Here is a 25,464-nt window from a genome sequence, read left to right on the forward strand (position 1 = left end):
CACCTGAAGGTTAACTTGTGTTTCAGCCTCCATGTTGAGCTAAACTATGCCAGTTTTTTCCTCTTAATAAACATCTAGATATAAAAGTGGTGTCAGTCTCTTCCTTCAAACATCAGCAAGTTAAATAAAGAGGTATAAAATGGTGGGGCATCGGTAGCCTAGCGGTTATGTTGTGCCCAATGTACAGAGGTTGTAGTCCTTGGTGCAGAGGCCATGGATACGAATCCGACCTCCGTCGTTTTCTTCATGTCATCCTCCCACTCTCTTCTCCCAACATTTCCTGCCTCTCTTCAGCTCTAATATCTAATAAAGACAAAAAGGTCCCCAAAAAAATCTGAAAGGCAGGGTTGGTAATTTTTGAGAACTAGCATGACTTTGAAAGTAGGATTCCAACATTGCTGAGTCTACACCCACTCCCTCCCCTCTGTGCTCCCTCAAAAGCTCACTTATATGCACGAGCACCGTTGCTCCAGAAGCGGACCTCATCTCATCTCTTGCAATGTGTAGAAGCTACGTCGTCTCATGTCTCATTCAGCGGTAAGTAAACGCTAAACTTTATCATAATACATGTAAAAAAAAACCTGACTATTTTACTACTCACAAATTCATGCCTATGGGCAATTAAGTGTCATCAATTAACCCAGTGAGCAATTCTTTGGACTATTGGAGGAAGCTGGAGTATCTGGAGAGAATCCACACATTCACGGGGAGAATATGCAGACTGCACACAGCGAGGCACCTGTCCGACGGGGATATGAACAAGGAATTGCCTTGCTGTGAGGCAACAGCGCTAACCACTGCGCCACCATGCAGCCTGTATGTTGAATTCATGAAAAACCAACAACTCAATATCAGTGTTACCATCTTTTAATGTAAAATTTGTATGTACACGTAAATCATGGCAATGTGCCAGGGACATTCAAATGTGAAACAAGAGAGTACTAAAACAGACCAACAAGCAAAAATACAACAGAAGAGTGAGTTGGCGATGTTTGCGCTTTGATTTCTTTTGCATGGTCAACATGTATGACTACAAGGTGTTTCACATCACCAATGAATACTGATGATAACTGCAGGTAAGCTCAACGCACAGAAACAGAATAGTGGTATGATTATCAGCTGAAAATACACACAGGTCAACATTTTATCTACATCATATAGACGGTTAGTTATGATCACCTTCAGACTTTTCAAGTAACAAAGTGGAATGTGATGAAACAAATTGAATAAATGAAAAGGAAATGTTGTAAAATGATTGGTCTGCTCAGTGCGAACTTTGACAGCACAAGCAGCTGATTCGAGCACTCGGGACACTTTCTCATCCTTGTGTTTAACTTGTGTTTTCAGTTTGGTTTTAAAAGACCAACTCTAAAGCAGTTTTTTTTAAACAATCAATAAACATTATACTGAATTTGTCAAATATATACATGAATAAATGTGATTGATGGACACTTTGAGGTTTGTATTATTGGACTGTACAACATCACTGTTTCTCTCTTTCTCCAGTCTTTTCTCAGATAACTCCCTGCTGGTTTTAGTTTGATATTTGCCCTGAAGAACGGAAACCCCTAATTTCCACATACTCCGTGCGTACGCGGTCTGTCAGCGACACGCACTACGCCGTAGTTCGCTGCCACTCTAGTCAATCATTGTGTTTCCACAGGGGGCGCCATGCTCTGTCTCCGGAGCGTGTGACCAACGCTACTACGCTCTGCTTCGTTTCAAACACGCTGCCAGTCTATTTTCAATGGAGTGCGCTGCAGGCACGCGTCAAGCTGAACAGAATATGACAGCCTGGACAGGAAGTCAGACAAGGAAACGTACAGAGCAGCCCGTCAATTTCAAACTAAAACACGATATACAGACTAGCGATCGTTTTTTCATCACTTTATCAACATTACATCAAAACAGGATCCGAACGAACAACAATCATCCTCAGAAAGACAAAGCAACATGTTGTTTGCACGTTTTTCTCTTTATTCCCACGTGATCTTGGGAGTTCTCCTTTGACGTGTGTACAGCTGATCATGGCTGAGCTCCACTGCGCTCACGTTCCAGAAATGGGGGCAGGGCGTACGGAGCAAAACCGTGGTGCTGACAGACCGCGTCGCGCACAGAGTATGTGAGTATTGGGGGAAAGTGGTATAATTTTTTGTCTCTCTGTAAGTAAAAATATAGTATACTACACAAAACTACGACGGAGTGATAGGGCCTCGTTAAAGAAAAAAACATCTAACATTTTGAGTATAGTCGTGAATGTATTATATTAAAATCATAACTCGAATCATGCTATGGTTAAAATGATTATTCTGAAAGGTTGTATCAGAAGAGCAGCCATGCTGCTGCACGAAAATTATGAAATGAGAACCCTCACAGACATTTTCTCAGACACAAAAGAGACGATTTCCTCCAGGTCAGTGTGGTTCTTTCTCCAGAAAAGTTTCCTGCAGTATCTTTTCAGGGTCCTGATTCTCACGATGATGTGGCGCTGATGTACCAAAAGAGTGTGTAGTTTCATATCAGCAAACATAAAGCCCCAACACAACTAATGGGATATTTAGAGACCTTAAAGCAGCTCATTCCACAGAGAGTAAATACTCAGTCAGGCTGTGTTACAAACTACACAAGGAAGCATCCTTATTTATGAAACCTTTACTCAAGTGTAACTTCACAAGATGCTCCACGTTCCTCATTTGCTCCTGCTCTTTTGATAGAACTATAGACTAAAATAACAACTTTGATGTTCGTAATTTTTACGATTTTAATCTCATACATTTTTGACTGTCTTATCTTATGACTTTTTTCTCATAACTTTATGACTTTAATCAAGAATTCTCGAAAATAAATTCCCCTGAATGTGGCCCTTATACTCCTTTGTACAAAACAACTAGGGCTGTCAAAGGATTAAAAATTTTAATTTTGATTAATCACTAAATTTCAATACTTCATCACGATTAGTCACATTTTAATCGCTCGTTTGGAATTCCATTATTTTGCATTTTAAAATAAAAATTGTCAGGCTTTTATTTTGATTTTCCTACTGCCTTAAAGGTCACACGTTCTCCTCCTCTTCAACCAGTTTAAATAAGTCTCAGAGCTCCTCAAAACATGTGTGTAAAGTTTCTTGTTCTAAATCCACTCTGATCCTGTATTTGATCATGTCTATAAACCCCTCTATTTCAGCCCTGCTCAGAACAGGCTGTTTCTGTGTCTGTACCTTTAAATATGTAAATGAGCTGTGTCTGACCACGCCCCCCTCTCTGGAAGGGCTTGGGTGTCTCGGTCTTTCTCGCTCCATGTCCTATTGTTTACGGTGAGAAGGCAGACTCAGAGGGCAGAATAAACATCTAGCTGTGGGAGTGCATGTCACCCACCTGGGGGAAGGGTTACTGCCTTTTGTGATGTCATGAAGGGGAAATCTCAAAACAGCCTGTTTGAGCACACATTTTCTGAAAAGTGGACCACTCTAAAGACGGAGAGGATGGACTTTTATCATCATTGGAGGGTTTGTAGACAGAGTAGAGACGCATATTGGTGCTAGAACAACATGGTGAAGTGGATTTTACATAATATGTGTCCTTCGACCGTGCTTTTATTTTGAAATAAAGCAAGAACCTTCAGGTAGATGGGAGGTTACAACATTAACTTAAGCACAGGAAACAGGAAGTGGTTATGGATCCCAAACTGACGTCAAACAGCTCAAAGGAACGGTTACAAAGGTCAATGTGTGATGTCATAAGGTCAATGTGTGATGTCATAAGGTGGATATGACTTTGGACTCGTCAGCTGAGCTGTCTGAGAGTTTGTTAAAGTGAAATGAGACATTCAAAGATGCAGCAGTGTCCTGCTTTTACATCACTGAGACTACAGGGAGACACTGAGGAGGATTATCTATGGTGAGCCTAAACGGACAAATTAGCATGAGATTAATCGGGATAAAAAAAGAATGCATTTATTTCAGACCTTAATTGATCGCGATGAAGCAGTTAATGCTGACAGCCCTAATAACAACCAAAACAATCATCGAAAGAATCCACAGACCTGTGGATGTAGGAGTGTAACGGAGTATCTCACGTAAAGTCAACTTGGTTTCAGGGGGAATTATATTGTTCTTTTCTGAAGCAGAAGAAGAAAAGCGATCCGAACCCTTCCTTTGTAGTATTGTCACTCACCTCATTAAGCTAAAAATAAAAAATGGACATGTATATTTTTAAAATACAAAGCTATATATATTTATATAAACAGGAAAACAGGAGTGACCCTTTTGGATTTGATCGCCTGTCTAAGTCATATGTAGGATGCAATGGGACCAAGGAACGTGTGTGCATGTGCATATATGCGTGTGTGCGTGTTGTGGAGGTGAAGGGCTTATCATTAGAAGACATTGTCAAATGAGGAACATTTGTATGTTTTGAGTTTCTTGATGGCCTGTTTGAACTCTTTGCTGGACTTGTCCCACTTGTGTATGCCCGTGAGGAGGTACTGCTGATCCACCTTGCGGCCCATGATTAAATACTGGTTGCCCAAGTTATCAAGCTGCTGGCAGGGGCAGTCTGCGCCGTTTTTTAAGTACAGCACCAGTGTTTTCATGTCCTTCTTCTTCAGGTTTCCCGCTTTCAACATCTTCTTCCTCTTCTGCAAGATCACCTTCCGGTCCATGTTTTCCCGTGTCACCTCCTTGATCTTGGTTTTGAAAGCTGTTGTCACAAGAAGAGGAGAACAAGTTACTTCATGCTTAAAGTAGACGTATGATCAGGCATGTGATGGACAAAAGACAAAAAAAGCAGCCACCACCACAGCTGCTTGGTGTTGTCTTGACTTGGTCTCGACCCCTTAATGTCTTAGTCTTGTCTGGGTCTCGGAACACTCTGGTCTCAGGTATGTCTTGGTCACGGTCAGTGTGGTCTTCACTACAACACTAGCAGGAAGTAGAATGTTTTTGGTCAAATCCATTAAAAAGTTAAATATCTGCCTTTAATAGATGGCATCATCGGGTAAGGGGGTCTTAGGATCTTCCACGATACATTTCTTCTCCTGCATCGTGATCATTTTTTAAGCACTAATTTGTAACTTCTGAATACCAGTTTATAATCTTTGTATACTCTTACGTCTTCTTCTGTGTCTTTTAAAATCACTTTTTATTTATTTTTTATAAAACAAATTTACAAGATGTGAAACACTTACAAGCGCTGAGACAAATTAACAAGTGGCAGAAAAACAAAACAAAAACAATGAAACTAAAACGAATGAAAACAAAACACTTTTACCGAGGACAGAACAAATTTACAAGATGAGCAGCACTTTACGACAAATTTACATTGGCAGAACACTTTTACCAGTCCCCAAACTAATTTACAAACCACAGATTCTTGATGGAAAGGGAATGTACCAAATGCAGGAAGTGACCCGGAATTATCTGAGTGCTTCTGGATCCACTTAGCCACAGGCAGAATCCTACAGCTGGAGTCTATATGTAGTTTAATATAATGTTACAGGACTTATTTTAGACATGTTTATAGACTCGCGGTAATGCAAAAAAAGGAATTGCTATTTTAAACACAGTCCAGAATCTCAGTGACGCTTGGTCATGCAGTGAAGAAGGGATTTTTTTTGATTGACAGAAGAGGGGCAGGGACTACTCTTTAATGACTGACTGTCTCCATAGTAACTCACTCGCACCTGTCTGTATGCACACTGAACAACAGGAGAGAGAGAGAGAGAGAGAGCTGTTGGCTGATATCGCTTGGAAACCTGGCACAGAAAGAAATGACCCCGTCCTGAATCTACTGTTAAAAACATCATTATTTCAGTGCTTTGTTCTACTGTTGATTATGTTTTATAAAGTCGCCCAGACTAAACAACTGCTGTTTTAAAAAGTGTCCCTCTCAATGAAATTTAAATAACAGGTAAACCTTGGACAGAAGAAGTTATTGACATAGCACTACGAGTAAATAAACAAATAGTAAATAACCTAATAGTAAATAAACTAGTAAATAACAAATACAGGCGCAAGACGGCTGTGTCCATTGGCTGTCCGGACTGCTCTGCTCAGGTTGTGTTTGTTGTCTTTAAAATCAGCTCTCTCAGTAAAGATTAAACCTTGGGACATAGAGAGACCTGTAACGAACACAGTTTCCAGCTTTTTCCTCCACGATGATCAGTGGTTGCCGGCTGAAGTCTTAGGTAACACAGCACAGGACAGAAACATTTGCCAGAGGAGGGAAAGGCACAGAGGAGGACAAGGCTAAGGACCACAGCCTGTCCCTGCCATGCATCCTACTTGCCTACGTCCAGACTCTGTTAGGGACAGCTTAGGGGATTATGAGGACGTTTTATTCTGGAGTGGTGGAGAGGGTATAGACGTGAAACATCACCCAGAGGTTCAGGAACAGCACTGTGCATGACTGAAGAGCCCTGCAGAGGGTGCTGAAGTCTGCAGGGTGTGACATGGGTACAACACTCCCCACCATCCCTGTAACAGACTGTTTGTGTGGCTTCCCTCAGGCAGACGCCTACATCAAGGTGAACACAGGGAGGCTCAGGAAGAGCTTCAGGCTGCCAGGTGTGTTAACTCTGCCCTCTTCAGGTCAAAACATAGAACCTCATCAACCTCATCAACATGACACACTGTGACACACACATGATGCACACACACACACACACACACACAATGCAAAAACACACATACATACACACACGATGCACAAACACACACACACACACACAAACACACAAACACACACCCACATACAAACACCCAAACACAAACACACACGATGCACACACAAATGATGCACACCCACACACAAACACATAAACATACACAATGCACACCGCTCCAAGCGCTCAAGTTGAAAATCTTTAAACTTTTCAGAAAGGCGCCGTGAACATCAACGGCGCTCTTTTCCAAAATGTATAATATTCCCCGATCTCAAATAAAAAACTTTCAGTAACAAGTAATAAAGCTGTGTCGGTCATACAGCGGCTGTTGTCGACAGACTGTTGTCATAGAGACAGGACAGACGTGCAGCGCTTTTATAGCTTCTCATTTTTCAACACCGGAGATTGCTGCTTGGAATTTTTGCATTATTTGCAGGAAAGGAGAAGTAGAGATCCGTGCTAGACCTCTAGTGGATGAATGGTTTTAATGTCCATCCACACAACAAAAGAAACGTGGGAGTAAATGGCCAGTGATGGTTATATTGTTTAAAGTGTACATATTGAAACATGTAAAAGATTCAAAATGAGCCTTTACACTATCTTTGACAAACACTTAGTCTGAAGAAAATGTATCTTTAATGTATCTCTAAATCTTAAGTCTCTTTCCCAACTCTGCCAGGCGTAGCTGGAATAAAAATACTCAAATCGTAATTATTATAAAAACAAGCATTTTGTTTATTAACATCTGTAGACCCTTATTCATAGACCACAGCCTGTCTGCAGCACTTATCATATAATATGTGTGTGGGGACAGTAGCTCAGTCTGTAGGGACTTGGGTTGGAAACAGGAGGGTTGGTGGTTCAAGTCCCGATAATGACCAAAATATGGAAGTAGGTCTGGCTGCTGGAGAGGCCCCGAGCACTGCCAAGGAACCCTGAGTACAGCACCAAACAAACCCCGAACAACTCTAGTGCGCTCCCTGCACAACAGTGTGTAGCAGCCTCCCTCTGACGTCTCTTCATTAATGCATGTTCACAGCTCCTGTTTGTGCATGTGTGTATTTCAGGACTTTGTGTGTGAGAAGCATGTCTCACAATAACAGAGTGTAAAACCAGAATTTCCCCTCAGGCATTAATAAAGTATGTAAAAAAGGAAAGAATCAGTGCACGTCTGTTTTTCTGCTGCTCCTTCCTCTGAATCTCAGGCTGTTATTCAGAGTGACCACAATCCTCTTGATCTTTCCATAAACTCTCTATAACCTCTTAATCTCTTGGTTTTCCTCCAGTACCCTCTTTTTTGAGGCAGGAAGCAAGCCACACTTTGGTGGTCCAAATCTCTTCATGTCTAGAAGCATAATGTCCATTTTCTCCTGATGATTTTGCTGCATGGACAACCCGTGTGTTTGACCAGCGTGAGGAAAAAGCGCTGCATGTTAAAACCCATTGAACTGACAGGGCTGATGTCGGTCTAATTCACTGACTAAAGCCTTGTAACCCACAGTGCAGGTAACTCGATGAAGCATGAATCATTTCATGATCTGGGGCTGTAATCACAAAGCCTCCTCAGTACTGAGAGTTTCTCCTAGTGACTAAATTCTAAGAACGAGAACATTTTCTAAGAATCTCCCCTCAAAGTTAGGACTGGATCCTGGTAAAGATGAAAGCTTCTTAGCCCTTAAGAGAGCTCTTCAGGTGTAAAACTGTCAGGAGTAGTGAGGAGGACTTTTAAGAGGATTAAGATTTTCTTAAACTGAGGAGAAAATGGAGAAATGTTCAGCAAACACTACATAAAGAATATTGTTGACAGATGCATGTTGAGTTTTTCGAATGTATTTACCTCCACAGGTGCATCCAATCACTAATTAAAGGGATACTTCACCCGTTGAAACATGAATCTGTGCTGACATTGGGTTATATGTGTAGTAGAAATGTAAAATAAATTTTGAAGTTGGTGCCTTCTTGACTGAGAAAAGGCAGAAAGTGTATTTTTGGCTCATGTGGATGAAAGACAACAAATCCCAGAATGCACAGCAGGTCTTGCGCCTCTACTGTTCCTCCATCAGCCTCAACTCCCTCCCACCACACATCAGTAATACTGACTCTGTCTCTATCACATCTTTTTAAACTGGCATGTTCAGTCTGATCATTCCCCTTCCGGTCTCACAAATCCACAACATCTTAAAAAGACATCTTGTAAATTTGTCTTTTTAATGTGAACATCCGATTCGAGCACAAGACCTTCAAAATCCCCTTCATCCATATCAGTTGGAAGTTGAAACTTATGTTTTCCGCCATTGTCGGTTCTTATCAGCTTTCTCCATAGAGCCTGTTAGCATAGCTTCCAAGCAAGATGGCGGTCATTAAGTTTGGATTGTGGGAGTGAGGTCCCACCCACTGATCTGTGATTAGTCTGTAGCTTCAGTTCCCTGATGATTTCAAACATCTAGAAGGCCGTGTACTTTTACAACTATTTCAGCAGAGATGTTCACTTCATAGTGTTCATAATTACACAATGTCTGACTACGTTCTATGATTGTGTCCAATCCATTTCACTGCGTTTTAGGTCACTGAAAATGCATTTTTTGTAAAACTCCTTCCTGGGTGAAGATTTGTAAGGTGTTTATGTGTAGACGAGGAAAATTAAACCAAGTATTGTCACGCTGTGCGCCTGTTTCTCCTCTGTTTGATGTCATTTTGCAACGCTGTAACTTTAGTTTTCATGAGATTAGTGCGATGGCAGACATAACCAATCTAGCGCTGGTGCTAACGTTGCTAACCGGGCCTTTATGCACGCTCACACATACATACACAGTTACTCTCCCGCTATGTTGACGAGCAGAGACGCCTGAATGGACAACTTTGTAAATGAAATGGTCATTGCAGAGGAATGGGGAGAAACATTTTATCGGATCAGTAAAGTTAATATCACTCACACCTCACACCACAGGAGAATCTGGCAAGATGATCTTTGGATCCTTCTGATAATCAGGCCTTTTGGTCCCGATTATCTTCGAGTCTGTTCCCCGCGTGTCTCTTCCTCGCTCAGAGTTGCTCTAAGACCGTTCCTAAATCACTCTAAAGCTAAGAATGCAGGCTAGGATTATTTGAGACAAATTAGGAGCTCTCTGAGAGGATTCCCTAAATGTTTGTGAATACGGATTTCAGTTTTATTTTCGACAGTTTTTGGCACTCTTTCTAAAATTTTAATTATCGGCTACTTTCTGACACTGTAAGAAACTTTCCAACGTTTCAACTCAGGCCTTTATTCCACTGTGAACTAAAGTGTTAAAAAAAGTGCCACCTTGGTTTTTCCAGTATTAAGAGTGCACATGGCAGGGATTAAGACTTTTATCCAGCGCCTCTGTAGCCACTGAAACATTCTCTGTGAAGAGGCTTAGTGTTCACTGAAATCACAATTAGAGTCATAAAAGAGACGGCCTGGCTCACTCTTACATGGAAGTCATCTTAATGAATTCTTCATCCTTGGTAATCCTTGAACTTTCTGATCGCCTCGTGTTGCTGAGGGCTTAATCACTTCAGCAACGTTGTACAGTAAGACTCAGCTGTTATCTAGGTTTTATTTTTAAGATGTGGAAACTGTCCCTTTTGCAACAGAGTAGGGAGAAACATCCAGACTAGGGTTGCTCGGTTTCGGCAGAAATCATAATCATGACCATTTAGACAGATATTGAGATCACGATTATTAAACACACAGCATCTAAAGTCTGCCACCAGGGGGCTCTCAATCAAAACGATAACAAGAGATGATTATATAAAATGATCAAATAAAGCTAATAGTGCATAAGTAAAAATAAGCTAACTGTGTTTTTGAGGTAGTGGTGATGAACTCTTTGAAACATTTATCTCACATGACACCACCCAGTAATTGTTGTGGCCCAGACTTATTTTTCTTTTACTTCAAGAAAAGACCCTGCCTTTAATTTGGGACAGGCATCAAAACGAGACAAGCCTTTAATAACTTTCAAACAAAACCTGTGAACAAAGACGGGAATGACTAAAATACTATAAACGTACACCAGAAAGATAATTCAAAGGCAGAATGTGTGCGACATTTTACACATAAATACAGTGGAAATCCAGTCTATCCTGTGTAAATGTGTCGCTGAGTCATGACTGTCGACAATGAGTGAGAAGCTCGAGTCCTGCTGGCTGTGTTGTTGTCAGAGCCGTGTTTACATGGACGGGACGGCCGGCTCCTCCCCTTGTGTATAAAAGCTGTTTTAATCAAGAACTAGAGAGAAGAAGAAGAACATACTCACCGATTATTTGGATGTCATGTAAGTGTTTTTAGATCACGCTCATTCTGTGTCAATTTACTTGCAATGTGAAGCTACGAGCTAACTACAGTGTGCTAACATTAGCATGCTAACACAACAATGCAGGACACAGGCAATAGCAGCTCGAGCAAAGGACAATTTTGTCCACCGCTTGTGCTTAATGGTGTTTAATTATGGTACGCTTTCATTGATAACTCCTTCGAGTGAGTGTAGAGGGGTTGGAGGTGTGTCCTGGAGGAGAGCGGAGGCTTCAGAATGGTGGAGGTGTCTCCAAACAGCAGATTGTTTTGGTTTCATGCTGGTGCTCAAGAGCGACATCTACTGGATCAAAAAGTTGCACATTCTTCCTTCAACTTTGGATAAAATTAGGATATGAATAAACAAATCAAATAATTCACTCATTAGCTCCTGATCTGTCCTCCAAGTGGACGGCCCGGGTTCGAATCCAACCTGTAGCTCCTTTCTCGCATGTCATTCCCTTCTCTCTCTCCCTGATTTCAGACTCTATCCACTGTCCTATCTCTCCAATAAAGGCACAAAATGCCCAAAATTAAATCTTTGAAAAAAAGGAATACGATATATTGGCCAGCCTTAATCCATAAGACGCTGGTCTATTTATTTATGTTCCCATTTTACTTCTACAGTACAATGTTCAACCATGGACTGTTAAAGTGAAAAGACCTGGTGTATATTAAATATGTTTATAGGGCTGTGTGTATTCTGAGTATATAGATTAATAAAGTTTCATCACACTATGTGACGTAAAAAAGTACTTCCAGCATCATTTAATCCTTTCCTGTATTCATCCTGAGAAGTAGGGGTTGTTTCTAGGGCCCGACCAATTTTGGATTTTTGGGGCCAATATCGATATTTTGACAGGGACAAAAAAACAGATACCGATATATATCGGCCGATATCTTTCTTAGATCTATGTTCGATCTGTAGAGATAGATATAGACTGACAAATGTATTACGTTGATTCCTTTAAAAGCAGTTATCAAACACTTGTGGAAAAGATACATGTTGAAGACAAGATCACTCAGCTGGAAGGTTACTGTGCATGTATGTGCATCACCGCTTGACACTGGTCGGAATTAATATAGCGCCCTCTGCTGGTGAAGGAAACACAGACGAAATGTTTGTTTGACTGGTGAATAAATCTAGTAATATCGGCGCATATCTGCGATAAAATCAGCCGAAACAGACGCACAGTCACTTGATATGTTAATATCGGCCGATATTATCGGCTTGTTGGTTAATCGGTCGGTCTCTACTTGTGTATCACAGCATTACTTATTAGTAATTCACAGGAGGTGATAGTTAAAACTAGCTCAATATTGATTAACCACCATTAAGATGTTTCATTGGTGGATCTTCCTTCTTCTTTGTGTAGTCCCTGTCCCCTGACCTGATTTCCTCTGGCTGTTCAGAGGATCAGACAGCTCCCAGGGTGTCATAAACCCAGCAGGAGGGCGTGCACAGCTCCCAATTCTTCATAATGGAAACTCTGCTGATCTGATAAGCTTAAGTAGTCTGTCTTCCGCCCTGTTGTTTACTGCATCAGCAAAGGGAAGGAGCAATTAGGCTACAACAACAAAGTAAGCCTTTCGAGGTAATAGTGTGATTTAATTGAAGGATGGGAGTTTTTGGGGACAAAGGGGTACCATAAAACCCTAAGCATGGAGATAAACTGGGGCGGGAACCAAGTGTCGAGTGGGATGAGCTGTAAATCTGTTTCTTGCGGAGTACTGCAAATGTGGTGTGTGAGTATGTGTGTGTGTGTGTGTGTGTGTGTGTGTGTGTGTTTGTGTGTGTGTGTGTGTGTGTGTGTGTGTGTTTGTGTGGTTAAAGAGACGTGCTTCTAATGGATTGTAAGTAGACCAGAAAGAAAACTAAGTATCTTACATGGTCATCCTTTCTGATTGCTGCTGCAGTAAACTGTGCCATGACAGTCAGAGCGGCATGACAAGCTGCAGCTACACTCAGAGGCTGTCAGTCAGTATTAACTGCCAGCAGAACCACTGAGCCTTTCCCAGCAGCTACCACCGAACATGCTGGTGCTGACACATAACAACATCAGCTCAGTGCATCTGGCTGCCGGACAAAAGTAACTTTCCTGTTCCCATCTTTCCATCAAGGTATGATGTGAAGAGAGTTGGTCACCTATAGTGGTGCAGCGTGATCCGTATAGATCAACCCCGCCCCCACGGTTAAGCAAATTAGTGATCTGCAGATGTATCCCTGTGCAGAGTCTGAGTGAAAAGAGAGACGGTTATCTTTCACACTAGAGATGATCGCAGGCATGAAAACATGGAATCAAAGGGGAACATTTTTCATATAACACCTTCTACAACACTGGGTGGTGAAGCAAGTTAGCAAACTTGATAGCAGCTAGCAGTGGTATTAAATGGACTTGTGACTACTCAAAGCGCTTTTACACCGCAGGTCACACCTACACATTCACACACTGATGGTAGAGACTGCTGTGTGAAGTGACCATCAGTATTACATATCCCATTCAGACACATTCTGACTCAGCAGCGGCAGAAATGGGTTCAGTGTCTTGCCCAAGGACATGTGGCTGCAGGAGCTGGGGATCAAACCTCCAAACTTCTGGTTGAGAGGCAACAACTCTACCACTGATCCACAGCCGTCCAAGGCGTATTAAGAGGAAGACATCCTCTGTACAAACGTTAAGACACTCCAGTCTTTGTAGAATATGTTTGACATGTTTTTTGTGTTAAAATATCAGTTTTATGACTACTTCATATCAAACGACTTTTATCGTCCCACTGTGTCTGCATCTATTTAACAAGTATCAGCTGGTTGATGCATGTGGAAACAGTCTGTTTACTGCAAAGCCTGCTTCAATCTGTATCAAGCATCAACCTCCGGTGTTGGAAAATGAATCCAGCGCAGAAGTGGAAAAAACAACTGCAATTCTTCAAGTTTCCGCTTGAGGCTGACTCCAAGAGCCCCAGAAGCCACATACACATCAATTCAATTCATCACAGCATAAATAAACATATTTACAGCCTTGTTTGAAACCGATATTGGTCTGATTATTTATTGTCATCACTGGCACACACTGTACGGGGGGTGAGTTTTCCGTTTTGATTTTATGAACTATAAGAGTTATCCATAGTTAGGCACTAGAAGGGCCTGATTGACAGGCGAGAGCGGTGCAACAGTTTGTCAAGAGACTTAAACCCCGCCTCAGCTCCAGCTCTCAGCCTGTCGTTAGGTTGACTGAAAGTTAGACTGAGACAGGATTTCCAACATGGTGACTGCTGCTGATGATCCTCCAGAGCCCCCTGCAGGAACGATGGGTGACGTCACTTCATCCATTAATATTTATAAGGTCTGGATCTGTAAAAATATCCATTATACACAAACACTGCTTTCAGTGCTGTGTTTGGTCCAAAAAAACTGACGCCATAAATCGTAAACAAACCCTCCCCGTTTGTTTCTTTGTCTAACAACACACACTGTGGCCAGCTCAAAGACACACACACATCAGCTACATCAACATGTGGTACATGTTCATCAATGTCGAAGCTCATATGAAAAAAGTTTACTTGTTTTCACTTCTACTGATTTGTGTTTGTAATCTTGACGTACTTCATTAGGGTTGACAGATACTGTTACTGAAATTATGTAACTTTTTATAGTACAGCTTGCTGTACTCAGATTTTTGTAAAGCATGTTTAAATTAAAACAGGAGATAATTTTTATCTGACTGATGGTTTTAATTATTGGCTGTGTGATACATTATAGAGATGCATCATGATGCAGTGTGATTGGTTGCGCCCTTAAAATGCACAGTTACGCTCATTGCTGGCTGGTAGCAACCTTGTCTAATGTTTATCTTTTCTTTTTCTGATCCAAATAAAATAATCTCCTGAAAACAAAGCACTTTGTTCCACTTCAGTCACAGCTCACCGTGGCATTGTCCGCCTTTTATGGAGTTCAAACTATATCCTAAGTCAAGTATGCTTGTGTTAAACTGATAGGAAACATGCCTTGTTACACAAAAAAACGACTTCACACTTTACGGTTACCTCAAATGAGAACAGACATTTCACAACTTCCAGTAAGTTAGCAGTCTTGTGGACAAAAATGCTTATTCACTGCCAGGGTTCAGATATTTACCACATGCTTGGTCCAAACAAATTAATAAAGACTGGAGTGAAGTCACTCATACATTCCTCGTGGCTCTCTGCGTTTTTCTGGACCTATTTCCCATGGTCAAGAGCAGGAAATCTATCCATCATGTCTATTATTGGTCTTAGTCGAATAATAAAGACAGCTTTGTTAGTATGTAAACTTCTGCTACCTATTATGTCCATCCTCTTTCAGTGAGGTCACAACTAGCAAGGAGTAATCAGGATAATGGTCTTAACCACCTCTCATTGGTGGGTTAAAACAAAATAGTTGAGTGTCATGACCCTGATGAAGGCCACAAGCTGAGACATCTCTGTCTAATAAAGTTAAAGGTCACATATTCTCCTCCTTTTCAACCAGTTTGAATAAGTTTCAGAGCTCCCCAAAACATGTGTGTGAAGTCTCGTGTTCTAAATCCACTCTGATCCTGTATTTGATCATGTCTATAAACCCCTCTATTTCAGCCCTGCTCAGAACAGGCTGTTTCTGTGTCTGTAGCTTCAAATATGTAAATGAGCTGTGCCTGACCACGCCCCCTCTCTCATGCCAAATGGAGCAACAAGAAATTCAGCCAGTTTAACAGATGACTGGAGCAGATCCTGAAGTATGTACTAATTAAAAAATAGACTTTGAATCCCGAATCGTTTTGAATCGAAAATTGATTCTTAATCGAAGCGTGACCCCATGAGTAGAAATCGAAATAGAATTGAATCGTGAGACACCCAAAGATTCCCAGCCCTACACTCAAGTATACATACCACAGAGACTGACTTTCTTGGATGCTCATTTGAGTCTTGGACACATTCATCTTAGATGCCCATTAATATGGTTGAATATCTTTTTTTAAGACAAAGAAAGGAATACATCAGAAAAATATAGAGCCCGACCGCTTAATCGGCCAGCCGATAATATCGGCCGATATTAGCATATCCAGTGAGTATTGGTATCAGCAAATGTGATCGCAGATATCCTCCGATATTACTAGACCTATTCACCAGTCAAATAGCATTAACACGTTTTATTGTATTAAACTAGCAGTTCTCTTTTAACAAACAGAGGGCGCTATATGGATTACAACAAGTATTATCACTCAACACTCATTATATCTTTTTCACAAGTGTGTGATAACTACATTTAAAGGATCAACACAATAAATGTGTGTCTCTATATCAATCAATCTCTACAGATCGAACATAGATCTAAGAAAGATATCAGTTTGTGATTATGTCTCTTCCCAATATCGATATAGGTATCGGCCCCAAAACGTCCACATCGGTCGGGCCCTAGAAAAAAGTAATGTGCATGTACAGGTGTGAGTGTACTTTGGTTGACTTGTGTATTAAAATCAGACTCGAGAACGGTCCTGTGCGCACTCGTTGTCTGACTGGTGAATCATTCATTTTTTAATATTGATCCATGTTTCTCCTTATTTGTCTCCTCCGCCTCTTCTTTTCTTTTTCCACTAAAAGACGAAGGGCTGACAACGCCAGCACCATTTTCAACTTTTCATCAGACATTATTCTCGATTATAAGTACCTATAATACGAGTGGTGACCGACAGCGGTGTGAAATGGTCTTCTCCTATCATAACAACAGACTACCTCCGCCTGCTGGGTTATTTCCTCTCACGCATGCGCAGAATGTACGTGGTGGTTGGCCATAGTCGGATGTAGTCTTTGCGGTGTGTTCAAGTACAACTTTTTGGCCAAGAAGTGAGGCGACGCCACAGTTGGTCTTTGTCGCCGCTATTTTATTGCCATCTGCTTGGTGTGTCAGGGCCTTTAGTCTTTACTATTGATTATATCTTGACATCAATCATTTAAAAAAATCTAAACAGACATTATTAGATAATAAGTGACTACACACATACACACACACACACACACACACACACACACACACACACACACACACACACACACAGTCCACCCAGACAGCAGAACAATTAACTTCTAAGAGCACCTTTGAAACCCCTTCATTAGTCACTGAACATCAGAGTCCTCCATGGTTCATCTGACCAAAATTAAATCCACTCCAATGAGCTTCATTGATCGACATCAAATGTTTCTGGTGTGAAGCAACTTTTAGGTCGGAAGAAATAATTGATGCAATGCCATCATAGTTCTCCTCTGATTTCATGGAGCACTGTGACAGATGTCAAGGCGTAAATGGAGTGAAGTGTGTGTGTTTCGTTGGCACAAAGATGTTGTGGCGGATGCTTACCGAACTCGCTGGCACACATGTGCTCCAGCATGGCATCTGTTTTCATTTCATTGTCACATGGTGGGCAGATGGGAGAGTAACCTGGAGGAAAAAGAAGGGATAAAAAGATGTTGGAAAATGGGCGAAAATACAGAATGCAAGTTGCAGAGACACTCAGCATTGAATCAACATCACGGCCTTCTTCACATTGGAAGTATTCGTGTTGAGGATGTGGTTAAAAGAATGAAGAGAACGATAACCTCACAGTGAAAGTAAATTATTTCTGAACAAACAAAACCCCCTTATTTAGCAGGACAATCTTGCCACACTTTGAACCTCTCTGTGTGTATGCAGACATCAGTTGTGTGTGTGGTGTCAGATGCCTGGTCTCTTGTGCTTCGTACGCTCTGATGACCTGACCCCGGTGAGGAATGTCTTCAGCTTTTATGGCCAGCTGTAACTAAGAGCTGCAGTAAACATGCTTCCTCATTCTCTGTTACAATCGAACACTTGTATCAAAATGTCTCTTTCTGGCACGTGGTGTATACAATAAAGACATGTAGAAGAAAAAAAATGGTCAGTCCCTGTTTCAAGGAATGCTCTGACGAAAAAAAAAAAAAAAAAGGTAATAACTGCTGGCTCGGGAATAAAACCACACTGGAAACAAAGAGCCAAAATATGTTTTCCACAACGACTAATGCAGCCTAGAGATGCATCTGCATATTTTACCAACAGCATTTCTCAATTTTGTTCTCCTAATACTGCAAATGATTTCTTAATGCCAAACAGCTGAGTCACAACATGCCGCAGCATTCATTTCAGACCGACTGCTCTTCAGTTTTACAGCGTGGCTTGTGGATGGAGTGAGCACAGGGTCGAAAAAGCAGGGAAAACAAATAGCTGTCTGCCCCGTTACCAGTTGTCAATTACATGTGTTTAGGGAGAGCTTGTGAAAGTTTCACCTAGGTGTAAAGAGCTTGTGAAAACAGACACTGTTTACAGAGTCTCTATACGTCCCCCTTCCCCTATTAATGCCAGGCGCTCCTCTCAAAAACGGACCATCAGCATGTATTTGGCGGTGGGGGTGAGAATTGTTGACCTCGATTAACAATTGTTTAGAATAAGAGCTGAGTAGATTAGGCTGCTTTGTTCGACTTTTTTTTTTAAAGCTCCAGATCAGTTGAAACATTTTCCTAGAGATTTTTTTGTTTCCTGAAGGTTCATTTTTGGGCTTTTGATTTAGAGGGGGGGAGAGTGGATAGAGTCAGAAAGCAGGGAGAGAGAGAGTTGGGGGTGACATGTAAGAAAGGAGCGACAGATCGGATTCAAACCCAGCCGCCGCTGGAAGGACCACAGCCTAAATGCTTGGGAAGCGCACTGACCACTGGGCTACTAGCGCACCCTTCCCAGAGATTATTGAAAATGAAATTCCTTTCGCCAGGGGGCTCTCAATCGAAACAATAACAAAAGATGACGTTGAGGCTGGCGGGGAATCATGGGACTGATTCTCTCTGCTACTCCCCCTCAACCCCTGATTAAAACAACCTCCATGTTGACCGCAGTCAAGATGACCGGGCGAAACCGACCTGAGAAAGAGAACAAGTTTACCGACGATGTATCCGAGTATTATTCACATAACTTTTTTTTATCACAGCAGCACATACAGCAACAGCACCATGGCAACTCTAAACATGTTGTGTCTGTCATGGCGGCCACTGTGACAAGACACGTCCCGTTACAACTATAAAATTACAGACTTCTCTGGCTTTCATAAGTGTTGGAAATATTTGAGGTAATGTAAGTACTCAACAAAAACAAATATATAACAGGTTTAGTCCATTTTGAATTAATTTAGATATTTTAGTTCAAAACCTTTTGGCATAATTTATCTCTGATATAGAGTTCTCTAACTTTAGAGCATGAAATTCAGTCCTGCAAAATGAACAAGTGCTGACAGCGAAATATAACAAGAGATGTCTGAAAACCAGAAGACGGGAATGTTTTTCAGAACGACGGGCTTCTGTCCACACCGCCGTCAGTGACACCCACTCCGTCTACACACACGTACTAGACAGACGTGGGACGAGTTCCCTGTTCAGACGCAATGAGCACCGAGTTATTGCTTAAAGATCCACAGTCCTTTCTTCTCCAGCCAAAAATCTTCAATCGGTGTCTTTTCAGTTGGACATGAATATATAGGGAAGTCGATGATGGGACGGTGGACTTTCCTCTCCACTTTGTGGTTTGAGTGAGTTGGATGCTTTCACTCAACCAAGGCAAATCATAGGATAATGACATGAAGCCTAAACTATTCAGAATCAGCTTTATCTTCACCAGATTACTAGGTTTGGACTTCTCAGGGTTTCTCTGGTGTTGGTGAGCTCAGCCAATAAGGTTCATGCTTAAAGGCCATTATTGGACAATGTAACACCCAACGACACAGCATTAAACCAATTTTTTTTTACTTCTGCCTGGAACCCAGCCTCGAGGTTGCAGAGTCCAACATGCAATGCTCCAGAATAAAAAAAACAAAAACGTAATATTGTGCAGACTCAGACCACATCGTTATGATTGGTCTGCTTATCAGCATCACATCGTAAATGCAGAAGTTGTCATAATTAAAGCTGCTCGGGCCAAATGGCTTCAACTGGAAGCTATTACTGAGTTAGTGATTGCCATTTTAAGTTTCTACAGACATGTTGCATCACTTTCTTCATAATTTTTATGAAAATGGTTTCAACTGCAGTCTTTTACTGGATCTTTTCAGATGGCTTTTTGCTTCCCCAAAAGTGCCGCAACAATTGTTAAGTTTTCTTCAGATATGTTGCTTAATGTTTGTATTATTTGTTATTAAATGTAACTTTTTTATGACTTGTTACCTACAAATAGGCCTGGGCGATATGACCTCAAATCAATGTCACGATTAATTAAACATTTGACCTCGATTACGATTAATGACCGATTATTTTGTTTTTGTTTTTTGCCCTCATAGTTCACTGACGAGGTCTCTACTGTAAATATGCTCAACTATCAAAGCTGGCCTATGTTTTGTAATGAAAGAGTTCATATCTGATTAACTATTTTGTGGTTATTTATTGGATATTTCGAACTGAAATCAAAGCATTGCTTGAATTGAAAACGACACATTTTAGTTTTAAAGTAGAAATCAACTTCTCTAAAACAGTAGAAAATAAATAACTTGCATTTCTTGTTAACAATTTTTTTCCACAGTGTTCACATTTAACTTATTTTTGTTCGGTGTCGTCTTCCCTAAAGACAAAATGTGTCCAAACGATGGACAATGCTTCCATGTCGTCAAGTGACTCTACCCTGAAAATAATCGAAATAATCGACACGGGCAAGATTATGTCAGTCAGAGGTTCAGAATGTCGATTTTGATAAATTTTCGATTAATTTCCCAGCCCTACCTCCAGCTCTATACACTTGGTTTCATTTGCATACAGTTGCACACAAAAGAGATAAAAGGCTAAATATAAAGGCACTGAAACGTATTCCCAGACAATGTTGTGGTGAAGTTATGCTGAGCCAAGCAGACCCAAAGTGTGCAAATGTGTCAGGCTCGCAAAGGGAAACGTGCTGCTCCCAAGCTCTGTTCTACACAAAAGTCGGACCGATTAGCGTTTTGTTTTTATTCAAATTCTGTCTTCACACCGTTACCATCACCGGTGAAATAGCTACAAGTCTGTGAGAAAGGAGGATGTGGTAAAATTTGGCCAAGCAGGTATTTACTTTTCTCACTGCTGGACTTCCTCTAAGCATCGTCCCCCAATTCAACAAAAACCTGTAAGTAATAAGTGGCTCGACCTTTTTAAAAATAACCTTAAGCCAAGTCAGCAGCTAGCGGTATCACACTCTCTTTAAACATTACACATTTTAAAGTAAAACAAACGACTGTACTACTGTATTACTTTAAGAGCCCGGGAGGATGGGGGTGACGTGGTTATATTGGGATCAGAGCTCATTTCTACCAAAAGGTTGTCTTTGTTTGTGTTTGAATTTGCATCTGCAACAACATTCCCAAGCCCCTCTCACTGAGGGGCATGGGTGTCCACTTTGACACCGTGACAAAAGCCGGGGCTGTTTGTTTTCTCAGTCAAGTAGCCAATTATCAGTTACATTAAGAGAGTCCTTATGGTTGCTTTGACAACAACCAACAGAGAAGTTAAGATAACATTCAGTCAAATAACAGATTCATCATTGAAGTCATTCAAAGATTAAAGTGACATTAAAGGTGCACTATGTAGTTTAGGTAGAGAAATGTGAAAGTTAGAGAAATGTACAGATTATGTGTTATATGTTCATAACTCTAAACACAAACTGTCTTCAGAGGAAAATTTGGTCCCTGTAACACTGTTTGAAGATAAAATGATACGTGAGAAGTTATTGTGGTGGGCCCGCAACAGTGAAATTGTAACTCTCCTGGTAGCTTTTCAGCTCCAAACAGTGTTCAGGGACACATTTTTCCCTTTGAGTAAAGTTTGTGTATTCAGTTCAGAAAATATAACAAAGAATTGTTTCACTTCTCCAATTTTCAAATTTCACTACTAAATCTACATAGTGCATCTTTAATTGCAGTTTTCACCTTTAAAATGATCAAATTAGTTTTTTTTAGACAGTTCTTATCATTGGATTTTGGTATGCAAGGAGGGATATACTTGATCTCAGGGCCTGGCGGGATGTTTCTACAATGAAAGACACTGAGTTCACCTTTTCCATTTGTCTTGGATTAGGGGGTCATGCTATGTGATGATTTAAAAAAGTGATTGTTCTCTTGATGATTAGCTTTTGTGCTAAATTTGGCAGATTTACATGGATGCTATTTGCTGATATGTTGATTCATGAAATGATACTTAATACATAAACCCTTTAGTGTCTATTTTCAGGACACTTTGAACTCCAAGCTGTTCTACGTGCTTTAAATATTAGAAATATGCAGTGGTGTAATGTAGGGTATACGCAGGTATACAGGTTATACCCACTTCTAAATCTCCTCTGATTTACATCATTGTTTGATTGACCATATTCAGTAGTATGCTCGTTTTTTTTCCCCTGATGGTGAAGGGATGACTCTCCCTACTCTGTCTCTGATTGGCTCGAACACACAAACTTAATATGTAGGAGTAGTCTTACATGACATGACAATTTATAAAAGAGGCTGTTTATCCTCTGCTAATTAAAAAAAACATTTTGGGGAAAAATTAAGAGTATAACCCACTTTGTTAGGCACCACTACACCACTGGAAATATGCGAGGAACAAATATAACTTAACAGATAAAGGAGAAGATGTGTTTGCTTCATCATAAACTAGCTGTTTTTGCAAAGTGGTGATAAAGTCTACCGCTGTTCATGTACAGGCCTCAAGGTAAATCAGTGCATTGATTCAAGTTTGGATTGACAGCTGAATAATGAAGACTCTGGAAAAGATTTATGAATTGCAGAAACGCTTGCATCTTGGGGGATATCACCACTTGTGTAAGTACAGGACAGAGAATATGACGATGACCCCTCTCCATAAAACTCACTGAAGTCCATCTCACTGCTCAGTGACCAGGACGAACACTTTATCCCATATTTCATATTTACGCAAAGCACTCTAACAATTTCAGCAAAATCAACTTCCCTGTTTACATTTATATTCCGGGATTAAAGAGTAATGATAAATAAACAAACAAACAAACTCGTATAGTGTGGATTACCTGTCGGCTGGGTGGCCTCGGTGGCGTTAGGCTGCGGCATGGCGATGCACACATCATCTTGGGGAAACTTGTCGCAGGTGAGCATCTCCGGCCAGGGGAAGCCAAACGACTCCATGATGGGGGTGCAGCCGTCCCGCACGGCCTCGCACAGCCAGCGGCACGGATAGATGGGCCTCTCCAGGCACACGGGCGCAAACAGCGAGCAGAGGAAGACCTGCGTGCCTGGGTGGCAGTTCTTGTGCACCAGTGGCACCCAGCTGCTGGCCTGCTGCTTCACCTCGGCCATGGTTTCGTGCTCCAATAGGTTGGGCAACAGCATCTGGTTATAGCCTACGTTGTGACAGAGCCGCAAGTCCTCCGGGATGTCAACGCACTGGGGAGGCTTGCCGTAGCTTCGTCCGCCGTTGTACATGTCCGACTTCCAGCTGAGGTACTCGTACTCTGACGCACTACACGACGATATGAGCGCCACTGTCACCGCCAGACGGATCATTCTCAACAGCGACACAGGAGCAGAAGTCATGCTTTCTTTTTGGCCACAGCACAATAAAAGCAGTTCGGTACGGCTCGGTACGGCTCGCACGCACGGATGATTCGAGCGTCACTTCAACTACAAACTCAAAGTTATTACAGTAAACAAATACGAAACAAAGCCGCACTGTGCAGATCGATCTTCTTGCTTGGGTGAACTCGTAGCTTTCAGCCCCTCCGAGCACCTCTGTTGCGTGTTATACTCTCGGCCAGTGTTTGCGGAGGAAAAGCGCTCTGCCTGCGCTCAGCTTAGAAACAAGAGGAGATTGTAAAGTTCGCTCTGGCCAATCGGAATTCGTCTGCGCCTTTTGGCACTCTGCTGTCAGTCAAAGAGCTTAATTATCCAGTGTGTAAAACGCTCCGGGAGCCTCCCCACTCACCGCCCCCCCCCCCCCCCCCCCCCCTTCACTCTGCTGCTGCTGCCTTGCTGGTACAAACTTTATTTAGAAAAAAAAAAGTCCTGCCATGCCAAATAGTAGCACGATCGAATTATATGCTGGTAGGCGACGTATATTGGAGTTGTGCAGTGTAAAGAGGTTTGACTGAGAAGAATTTGGCATGCATCCAGTCATGCGGCGCAGAGAACAACATGCTTTCCTCTTTGTAATGACGGAGGTTTCCCGATAAAGTGAAAGATCCGAACTGATTCAATAGAACATTTACCAGAAATATCCACAGAAAAGAATTCACATGTGTGGTGGTCCTTGCTTTTCCCCCCAAAGTGCATCCATTCAACTGAAAACAAATATCCGGTCATGTTTAGAAAGGCAGATAGTCATCAAACAACACACACTTCTATTTTGGAGCTGTTTTCAGGATCCTTCTAGCCAATCGGAAGGGACATTTTCTACCACTGCACTTATATTTTAACCCATGTTTAAGGCTGGCATCGTGAATATAGAGACAACAATTATTGTATTTCTTTAAATTGAATGGAATAAAAAAGGGAGAAATTTGGAAAATCATCTTTATTCTGCAGCTTGCATCATATTTGCTCAATCGTATTCATAAAAGAGAATTTGAGGGCTCTCAATAGAAAGTCAAGAAATGCAAATGGTCCCATGTTTTATTCATTTTCAGTTTATGTGTGTAATTAAAGAATAACCGATGCAATGGGACTTCTGGCCATGGCTTTAATTTGCAGTCCTTGTCCCTGAGGTTAGGCTTTTAGAAAATAACACATGATAGGCTTCAGCAACACAGTAAAATAGACTAAAAGTGACAAAGTTTGTTTGCAGAAAGTCAGTCTGCTTTCTTTTCATTCCTTGATGAGTTTCAGGGAAACTCAGTGAGTCCCTAAGGATGTTGAAATACGTTTGCCAAAGACCCTTTGTGGTACAGTTCTGCAGAGCTGAGTTTATTTATATTAAACAATTCCATTTCCGATGGTCCTATTTTGAGATTGTCTTACCAAGCGGTGGTTTCTTATCTCAGCCTGCTAGAAATGCAAACACTCAGTAAATGATATGTATCCAACCTAATTAGACTCTGCCAGTTTAAGTAAATTTGCTGAGCCCAATTGTCCATCTCCTCATGCAGGCCTTCCTTACACTGAGATAAAAACCTGAGGTGTGAAACCCCTCTATTCAAATGTGGCCCCATTTGCATTCCATTGTTTTGCTAACAGATCTCAGCAAAGACAAAGCACTTAATTTGATTTTAAGCAGTATACACAAGCCTTTCAGATAAAGAGCCGTTGTTACCCGCCCCCCACCCCCCCCAAAAAGAAAAAAGGCTAACAAAATATTCCACTTTTTATTGGTTTGTATAAAGGAGGGGTGATGGTCGTATAGTGTTTAGGGTCTATGCTTTACAGACAGTTATGTTTGTTTTTTTTAGTTTTTTTTTAACACAAGGCAATGTACAAAACCAGAAAGGAAAAAACATGACA

General features: G+C 41.3%; 1 protein-coding gene across 1 annotated transcript; it reads right to left on the minus strand.

Moving 5' to 3' along the window:
• Positions 1–851: 851 nt before the first annotated feature.
• sfrp1a (secreted frizzled-related protein 1a) lies at positions 852–23,902 on the minus strand. Its single transcript, XM_065962891.1, has 3 exons — positions 23,043–23,902; positions 17,346–17,426; positions 852–4,697 (listed from the first exon to the last, which is right to left on the minus strand). Exons 1-3 carry the CDS (start codon positions 23,563–23,565, stop codon positions 4,375–4,377), a joined length of 927 nt encoding a protein of 308 aa, XP_065818963.1. The 5' UTR covers positions 23,566–23,902; the 3' UTR covers positions 852–4,374.
• Between the last annotated feature and the right edge of the window lie 1,562 nt (positions 23,903–25,464).

The sequence above is a fragment of the Labrus bergylta genome, chromosome 2 (assembly GCF_963930695.1).
Source record: "Labrus bergylta chromosome 2, fLabBer1.1, whole genome shotgun sequence".
Classification (NCBI taxonomy): domain Eukaryota; kingdom Metazoa; phylum Chordata; class Actinopteri; order Labriformes; family Labridae; genus Labrus; species Labrus bergylta.